We start from the raw sequence: 10,041 nt of genomic DNA on the forward strand, positions 1-10,041 counted from the left end.
AAACTCACTAAGATGTACAATTATAATGCACCAATAAAAGTATTAAAAAAAAACAAACTATAATGGAGACCTGCTTGAATTTGCTTCAAGTAGACTAGACTTTCTGACATTCCTTGGCCCACATCATGGAAGGATGAACTGTCTTATCAGAATGGACTGATCCTTCATAAGCACGGCAAGACCTGGGAGGATCTTTGAAAAACTGCTACTCTCTGTGATTACTCATACCTACTTAATTTTCCTAAGAAATAAGGGCTCTAGTCAACTTTCTTTTCACACTAGGAACCTGTTCCTGTTTTATCTGAGTAATTGACCTGACCTTTTACACAAATGCGTTCTACTCAAATTGTGGCCAGGCAAAATTATTTAGAACAAAATAAGTGGCGTGCCTACTCACCATCATACTAACACAACCTAAAGATATTTTTGGATAATAGACAAGAAATTACAATCAAAGGAAAGATCGGTAGGGAGAGAGATGAGGGAAAAGGTTAGTCAATAGATCCTAAGTTACAGTTAGCTGGGAGAGAAAAGTTGGAGTGCTCTATAGCACAATCTGGTGATTATAGATAATCATATATTTCAAAAAGCCTAAAAGAAGGAATACTGAAAGTTTTGTCACAAAAAAGTGACAAATATTTGAGGAAATGAAGATGCTTTTCTTGATTTAAACATACACACTGAGTACATATTTGTAAATATTTCATGGTACCCCATTAATATATACCATTTTATGTATAAATTAAAATAACAATAAGGATAAATAAAAGAAAACTAGATTTCTAATTAATATTATTCACAAGATAAATTTCAAGTATATTACAAAATAAAACATAAAACAGAATAATGTGCATTTTGGAAGGAAAGCTTTTGTTATCTTGACAAAAGATAAAAAGTTTTGCTATGAAAGGCTGTGATTTATCCAATAAAAATTAAAAGCTGTAACTATATAAAATTTTAAAATACTTGTTGGACTATGGAAACTATGGGGTGAAAATCTTCTGCTAGGTCTGTAATGGCCTTTCCTGAAATTTGCAAAATAATAAGGATAATTAAACAAATAGAAAAATGAAATCAAAGGCAAAGATGCAGTCAGAAAAGAAACCACAAGCCGGGTGTGGTGGCGCACGCTTGTAATCCCCGTGCTTGGGAGGCTAAGACAGAAGGATTGCACAGGATTGAAGCCAGCCTTGCTGGCTTAAGAGACCCTGTTTCCAAATAAAAATATAAAAATAGGGCTGGGAGTGTAGCCCGGAGGTAGAAGGGCTTCCAGGAACCCCAGTACCACCAAAAAAGAAAAGAAAAAGGAAGGAAAGAAGGAAGGAAGGAAGGAAGGAAGGAAGGAAGGAAGGAAGGAAGGAAGGAAGGAAAAGAGACCACAAGCTGGGTGTGGTGGTACATGCCTATAATCACAGTGCTTAGGAAGCTAAGACAGGAGGATAGCAGGTTTGAGGCTATTCTCAGCAATTTAGTGAGACCTTCAGCAATTTAGCAAGAATATGTTTTAAAACAATGAATAAAAAAGGGATGGTCCCAGAGGTAGAGTGCACTTTGTTTCAATCTTCAGTACCGAAAAAAAAAAGAAAAAAAAAAAAGAAGAGAGTGCCATTTCAAGGTCCATTAAGAAAAGTAATTCAGAAAGGAAAGGATGATGGGTAGAGTTGAGAAAATCAAATAAGTAGCTAATAGAAAACAATAACCATCATTCTGAAAATTTTCCTCTACTGAGGATATTTCTCAGAGCCACTTTCATGTCCTGATTTCTCAGGCTGTAGATAAAGGGATTCAACATGGGTGTGACCAGAGTGTACAACACAGACACAATGACATCCTTGTCATTAGTGTCATTGGGTGAGGGGAAAAGGTATAGCCCAATAATTGCTCCGTAGTACAGAGAAACCACAGAGAGGTGAGAGCCACATGTGGACAGGGCTTTGCAAATCCCCTTGATAGAGGGATTTCTCAGGATGGTGGCCCCAATATGTCCATAAGAGACCAGAATGCACATAAATGGGAAGGTAATGACCAAAACTCCTACAGTAAGGATAACTAGCTCATTGACTGTGGTGTCTGAGCTAGACAGCTTAAGTAAGACAGAGAGATCACAGAAGAAGTGGGGCACAGTATTGTCTCCCAAGAAAGACAGCTGGGCCAGAAGGAGGGTGTGCACAAGGGCACTGCCAAAGGACAAGACCCAGGACACGATTACTAGCAGGAAACAGAGGCTCTGACTCATGATGGTGGTGTAGTGCAGGGGGTGACAGATGGCCACATACCTGTCATAGGCCATTGAGGTGAGAAGAAAGCTGTCAAGATCTGCAAAAAATAAGAAAAAATATGCCTGGGAAATGCACCCAGCATACGAGATGGATTGACTCTGTGTCAGCATATTCATGAGCATCTTTGGAGCAGTGACGGATGAGAAGGAGATGTCAGTGAAAGCCAAGTGGCTGAGGAAGAAGTACATGGGGGTGTGAAGGCGCGAGTCCAGCCTGATGAGCAGGATGATGAGCAGGTTCCCCAGCACCGTGGTCAGGTACATGACCAGGAACAGAGCATAGTACATGCCTTGCTGCTCTGGGCGGATGGGAAGCCCCAGGAGGAGGAACTCAGACACTCTGCTTTGATTATCCCTCCTCATGCTCTTCTTATCTTTCACTGGAGATGAAAGAGTGAAAGAATGAGATGTCATTGTGACCGTGACAAAATAAAAATAAAATTTTCGATTAGTCAACTTGAATATCTCAAACTCTTTACCACACTAATGGGCTAATGATGGTTTGGACAAAAGAATGTTATCTGTCCACTAAATGCCAACACAACATCTTTTGCAGCAACAATGAAACAGCTAAATAATCATCAGATCAGGTTCAAATCAGAACAGTACAGTAATTTATGATAGAAATCCCAGGTTGGGGAATTAGGTGCAAAGCAAGGTCAGTAAATAGTCAATAGGAAAAGTAGTAGGTGATCTCTAAGGATCTGTGGGCCTCAAATAACCTTCCCTGCCCTCTAAACACACTTTGGCCTATGCTATTTCCCCCATGGATTGGATCAAGGTAAGAGAGCCCTGCAAGCTGCTTCGGATCTGGACCTGGAGAGTTGGTGGAAACATCATCTATAGCAGATCAAGGCAAGAACATTAAGTATATGCATCTAAAACTGGGAGTGGTGGTTCACACTTGTAATCCCAGCATTCAGGAGGCCGAAACAGGAGGACTGGCGTTCGCAAACAGCCTTAGCTACTACTTAGTGAGGTCCTTTGCAACTCAGTGAAACCCTGTTTCAAAATAAAGAGTAAAAAACAGCCCTGGGGGTGCAGCGTGGATGTAGAATTCCCTGGGATTCATCCCCAGTACTGGGGAAGAAAAAAAAAAAAACTTCTTCTTCAGCAACTTGGCATTCACAGACATCTATATCAACAACATTGAATGTCTGGTGACAAACTTTGTAATGCATCCTGTATTTTCATCACTCTTGATATCATTATGATACATAATTAAAATGTACCAATAAAACTATATTTAAAAAGTAAATAAGTCTGGTGTGGTGGCACATGCTTGTAATCCCAATACTTGGGAGGCTGAGACAGGAGGATTACAGGTTTGTGGCTAGCATCAGCTACTTAATGAGGCCCTCTGCAACTTAGTGAGGCCTTGTTTCAAAATAAAGAATAAAAAATAGGGCTGGGGATGTGGCTTAAAGGTAGAATGCCCTTCCATAGGTGTAGCTCAGAGGTAGAATGCCTATGAGTTTAATTCCCAGTACTGAAAAAAAAAGGGTAGAATTCCATCCCCAGTACCACAAAAAAACAAATAAAAAGTAAAAAGTAAATAAAAATTTAAAAAACAATATTCTTTTCTACTCAACCTTTTTTTCAGGCTTCCATCACTCTTTCTAAAGGAGTTTTGTGAATGTGGAAAAAAGATCTGCTTCACTTCCAAATTCCTTTTCTGTACATTTCCTGAACTCACACCAAATCCTGCTCTTGCAAATCATTAATGCAGCAGGATGAGTTTACCTTTTCTAGTACATCCTGGATTTGCCAAGGAACAGGTTCTTTGTCTCTCTCTCTCTCTCCTATAAACAATAACTTCTTTGTGGTTCCTAACCTATGTTTTACTCCAGTACATTTTCTCAACATTATCCTAATATTTTGCTGATACTATCATTTCTTATACTTTGCGGATCCTTTCTCCATCTTGTTCAGGTCTGTTGGTCTTAGACCTCTCCATGCGACAATCACAAAATAACTGTAAAAAAAGAACATATGTTCATGAAAAATGAGAATTTGTATTTCAGGAAAGATTTATTTTATTTGAATTTTCTGAGGGTTGATTGGATATTCACAGTCTGACTCATAACTCATTTTCGGGATTGGCTAAAGATTACATAAATGTGAATTTTCCCAACTTACAAAAATTACCTTTAAAATTAATACATTCTTTATCCCACTATGTTAAAAAAGTTTGTTAAAGTGGTGTTCTTATCTAAGATGAATTATGCATTTAGTTATCTGATTGTCACGTTAATAATAACCATTTTCTCAGAATGACAATGCTAAATAGCTTTATGTAGGACATGCAGGTTGTTTATAATATTTCTCTTTTTTTCAGTGTATTACAATTAAATTTTGAATGTGTGTGTGTGTGTGTGTGTGTGTGTGTGTGTGTAGGATAAATTCCAAGCCATGGAAATGGTGGGAATGTATATTCATGATGTTAATAAACTGAAAAATTATAAGAGGTTTGATAGTGAGGGATCCCATTACTGTGTGTTCTTTAAAAGTGGTCCAGAATATAAGATCCTGTCATATGAAGATTAGAAAAATGTATACTCTTCTTAAGTGTTTGGAAAGGACTTGGATGCAGCATTTGAGGAACAGAGACAATTCAAGACCACGGTCAGCCTGGCAAAGGTATGAAGCTAGGAATTACTGAGGACTCTTGAGTATAAAAAGCCTGTTCTGCCATAACAAAAAGTTTCAATTCTACTCTCATAAAAGTATTATACCTCCCCCCCAAAAAGCTTTAGGAACTAAGTGATTAAATAATTAAATTGTTTAAAGTTCTCAGTTGCTTAGTCTAGTTAAAGGTCCATTTCTTTCATATATTTGTGTGTACAACTATTTATGCAGTTACATTCATTTGTAATTAAAAAGTTTATAAGAAAATTCTCATCCATGACACTTATTCAGCATAAACATCCAGTTTTGATGGTTTTATATCCAAGAGTGGAAATGCTGAATCATGTGGTACATATTGCTTTTTAATTGTCTTACCACATAGTAAGAGTTATATCAATGCAAAGTTTTTTGTTGTTGTTGCTGCTTTTTTTTTTTTTCGGGTCTGGGGATGGAACCCAGGGGCATTTGACCTCCGAGCTACACCCCCTGCCCTATTTTTTATTCTTTATTTTGAAACCGGGTCTCACTGAGTTGCAGAGGGCCTCACTAAGTAGCTGAGGCTGTCCGCGAACCGCGATCCTCCAGGTCTCAGCTTCCCGAATGCTGGGATTACAAGCGTGTGCCACCACGCCCGGCTAACAATGCAAAGTTTTTAAGTAAATAAAGTTTTCATTCATATTTAAAAACCAGAACTAATAATCAGGATTTGGTGTTGCATACCTGTAATCCCAGTACTTGGGAGGCTTAGACAGGATGATCTTAGGTTCAAGGAGAGCCTTGGTATAGTGAGACTCTCAGCAACCAGCAACACCCTGTTTAAATAAAAAGGGCTGGGGATGTAGCTCATAGGGAGACTGTCCCTACACACGCACACGCACACACACACACACACACACACACACACACACACACACAATCAATCAATCAATCACAAAAAAGAAGCATAGAATACAGACCACATACTTGGGACAGCTGTATAACAGCTTAATTTAAAATACTTCTAAATTACATTTTTAAAAAGCAGGATAATAACCACAGTGGGGAAAACCAGTTCATTGACTTTGGTGTCTGCTCTGGACAGCTTAATTAAGATGTAGAGGTCACAGAAGAAGTGGTGGAGAAGGTTGTCTCTGTGGAAAGAGAGACGGGCTAGGAGGAGGGTGTACACAAGGGCACTGGCAAAGGACAAGACCCGGGACACAATTACTAGCAGGAAACGGAGGCTCTGACTCATGGTGGTGGTGTAAGTCAGGGGGTGACAGATGGCCACATACCTGTTGTAGGCCATTGCAGTGAGGAGGAGGCTATCAACACTCCCCTAAAATATGAAATAAACCCTAGGAAATGCACTCAGCTTAAGAGATGGATTGACTGTGTCTGCATATTCATGAGCATCTTTGGAGCTGTGACTGAAGAGACGGAGATGTCAGTGAAAGCCAAGTGGCTGAGGAAAAAGTGCATGAGGGTGTAGAGGCAAGAGTTCAGCTGATGAGCAGGATGATGAGCAGGTTACCCCACAATGGTCGGGTACATGACCAGGAACAGGGCATAGTACATGCCTTGCTGTTCTGGCTGGACGAAGAGTCCCAGGAGGAGGAACTCAGACACACTGCTCTCATTGTCCCTCTTCATACTCCTCTTTTCTCTCACCGGAGATGGTAAAGTAAAAGAATGAGAAGTCACTCTGGCAGTAGCAAAATACAAATGAAGTGTTAGACTAGCTAATATGTGTATTTTAACCTGTATATTTCAAGCTTTTTGCCACAGTAATGGGCTAGTTACAGTGTGGAAAGCAGATGTTAGTAGTGCACTAAAATCCAACACACTATCATTTGTAGAAACCATGAAACAGCTAACTGATCATCAAATTAGAATTTGATGACTATAGTTTATGGTGAAAATCTGAGATTAGGGAATTAAGTGCAAACCAAGATCAGTAAACAATCAATCAAGTAGTAGATGATCTCTAAGGGTCTGTGGGTTTACCTTATCTTCCCTGGACTCTAAATACATTTTGGCTGATCCTTTTTCTCCCCATGGATTGGATCAAGGTAAGAGAATCACAACCTGGAGAGTTGGTGGAAACATCATCTGTAGCAGATCAAGGCAAGGGCATTAGCATCTGGTGACATTCAGAGATTTGATCCCCTCATATCTTCACAAAACCTGTATGGAGAATCTACTTGAAGATAAATTATTCTACCTGGAGATTTGCCTTTGCCCTCTCATCTCAAAATAGGGAGAGTTTTTTAAAGACAGGTCACTCAACACAAAGCAGTCTGTCATATTCTAGAGAGAGGAAGAGGAGAGTCTAGGATCAGAGGTGAACTATGGACACACACACACACACACACACACACACACACACACACACAATGCCACGTTAACATGCTACTGAAAGTAAATTCTGCAACCACTCTGATGGTCCCTTGATGCTGAGCACAGATATGTTCAGCTATGAGCCATGGGAAAGGATTTTCCATTTCTTTCTGAAGGTTTGGAACACAGTGAAACAGGTGGAGTTTCAAAGGAGCTCAATGCTGCATTGCCACAGGGAGAAGACTTACCAGTTCAGAACCAAGACAGATGTATTGATACTAACTTCTTCACCATTAGTGATAAAGTGGTGTGAGTATCAATAGTGTAAAACATGGAGAGACCCTAGGGGAGGCAAGTCACCCAATCTGAGCACCAAATTAGAGATGAACAGGAAATAATTGCTTCATTAACTTTGGCTCTTTGGGGGGGATGAACTACATGTTGAAGCAGCCATAAGGGAGTTCACCCCTTGGAGAAAAACTGATAATAACCTAAAGGCTGCCTTTAGAAACTCTGTAGCTCACAAAGTGTTTTGCCTTCTCCATTTAGAAATATGGGATTCAAAGTCCATAACACACTAATGGAGGTGGAGTGTGTCTAGCTAAGTGTTTTGTTTCTGACCCCATGCTGTATGTAGGACACAAGAAGTATGCTAATACCTTCAGATTTTGCACGATAAGAGAATTATATTTCATCATCACCATGAAACTAAAGAATGGGATACATTTCTGTAAATCTCAGTCTCCTGCCACCAAATTAACTTTTAAACATATGTCTTCTGCTCAACCTATTATAAAATAGAACTCAAATCCATTTTACTCATCTCCAGCTCCACTTCATCAATGTAGGGTAGGAAATGAAAACCATGTGCTCATTACTCAAGGTAAAGATGATTGAATATTTATCAATATTATTAATTAGCCAGGCATGGTGGAGAATGCTTGTAATCCCAGCATTTGGGAGTCTGAGACTGAAGGATTGTTGTTTGTGGACAGCCTCAGCTACGTAGGCCCTTTGCAACTCAGTGAGACCCTGTTTCAAAATAAAGACTAAAAAATAGGGCTGGGGTATAGTTTGGAGGTAAAATGCTCCTGGGTTCCATCCCCAGTACCACACACACACACACACACACACACACACACACACACACACTGCCTGAGAACTGCCATTTGAGTAAAGATTTCCAATAAGATATTCAGGTTTCAGGAATGATCTGCGTCCTATAGATGATTATTGATCACCTATTACCCTGTGAATAGTGCTACAGTTGCCCTGCCGGTTTTCCTAAAAGTCAAGAGTTGACAAACTTCATTCTCAAATACAGAAAGCATCATCACTTCCCTTTTACTTAACATCCAGGGAATAAAAAATGTCCATGACTCTATAAGATTTCTTATTTGATTAAACAGTATGAGAAACAGAATTTCTTGGGTTAACAGATGACAGTATCTGGTACTCCTAGGTACCAGATACCATTTCCAAGATGTCCTTTCATCTTTATCCACTTCCACACCAATATTGTCCCATTTTTCTGAGTCTTGTGTGAATCTTACCTTCCAGAACAGCTTGTAATTTACTAGTAGAATATATTAATATATGGAGACACATAAAAGTTGCAAAGTAGGCAAATAAGAGTAACTTGGATTTCAGAAGAAATGAAAAAGGAACCAGATGAAAAGATGGCCAATCTCTCTAATAATCAGATAAAGACAAATTGGAATCCCAGTAAGTTTCCATTTTTAACCAGAGATTGGAAAACTTAAGTTTGAGGATGCTTTTTGCTGACAATAATGTGTGAAAATCTTAGTCACTTAAAGAGAAATAGTATGTAGTTTGATTTGTAGTTGAAAATGTGACTGTGTTGGACCAGGCAATTATAATGATAGATATATACTCTGAAGATGCCTTCCATATATAAACTGTTAGTTTTATGGTATTTGTGTGTGTATAAAAATAGTGTCAGTAGAAATTGTGCCTGAGAGAATTTCTCTGGGGGTAATCCTATTTATGCAAATGCAAGATGATTTCTTGATGAGTCCATCCTTCCTCAGTCTCTCACTTTTTCTAGTGCCCCACCTTATTGTCTGGAAAACATATTGGTTGCTATTTTCAAGGTGATTTCCTCAAAGAATCACAGTAAAATCAAGAAGACCAGCCACAATTGACAATTTAATAATTTTAAGTACATTTTGGTTGGGACTTGGTACACAGTTCAAACATTAATAATATACATATAGTGGAAGACTTGTATACCATATGAAGAACAAAATTTTAATTTCAAGATTATATAAATATTGTCTACAATGCAATAAGTAAAATACAAACCATCTACTAGAAAATCAGGAAAAAGACACTATCACATATTTCACATAAAAGAATTCTGTAGCAATAAGTATAATGATGGCTGTTCTAATTGTCCAGAGTGGATCTCCTAGTGAGATACATGGCTTTTCACTATGCAGTAATTTGGGAACCAGGCTTAATTATTCCAAGAGTAATAAATGATCTGCTTCCATTTAATAGTGGAGGAGATACATATTATTGTTCTAAATACTGCCCAGAAAAGAAATACACATTCTCTCTCACTGGGGACAATATATCACCTAGATCCAACTAGGTTATTAGAAAATGAAGCAGTTCCCTCCAGTGACATCTTCTCAGATAGTATTTTTACTTTAATTACTTTGGAAAGATATAAAAGAGCGGTGTATCTGTGTCACATGGTCATTTCATTCTTAGTCTTTTGAGGAACCTTGATTTTTTAATTTTTTATTTTTTTATTGGTGCATTGTAGTCATACATCTTAATGGAGTACT

The 10,041-nt window shown here is 38.5% G+C and overlaps 1 protein-coding gene across 1 annotated transcript; it reads right to left on the minus strand.

Moving 5' to 3' along the window:
• Positions 1-1,702: 1,702 nt before the first annotated feature.
• LOC308272106 (olfactory receptor 1J21-like) lies at positions 1,703-2,641 on the minus strand (the record flags this gene model as incomplete). The annotated part of the gene is made up of 1 exon (XM_080708892.1): positions 1,703-2,641. The coding sequence occupies one exon, from the start codon at positions 2,639-2,641 to the stop codon at positions 1,703-1,705; it is 939 nt and encodes a 312-aa protein (XP_080565018.1).
• Between the last annotated feature and the right edge of the window lie 7,400 nt (positions 2,642-10,041).

The sequence above is a fragment of the Muscardinus avellanarius genome (assembly GCF_963383645.1).
Source record: "Muscardinus avellanarius genome assembly, chromosome: 13".
NCBI lineage: Eukaryota > Metazoa > Chordata > Mammalia > Rodentia > Gliridae > Muscardinus > Muscardinus avellanarius.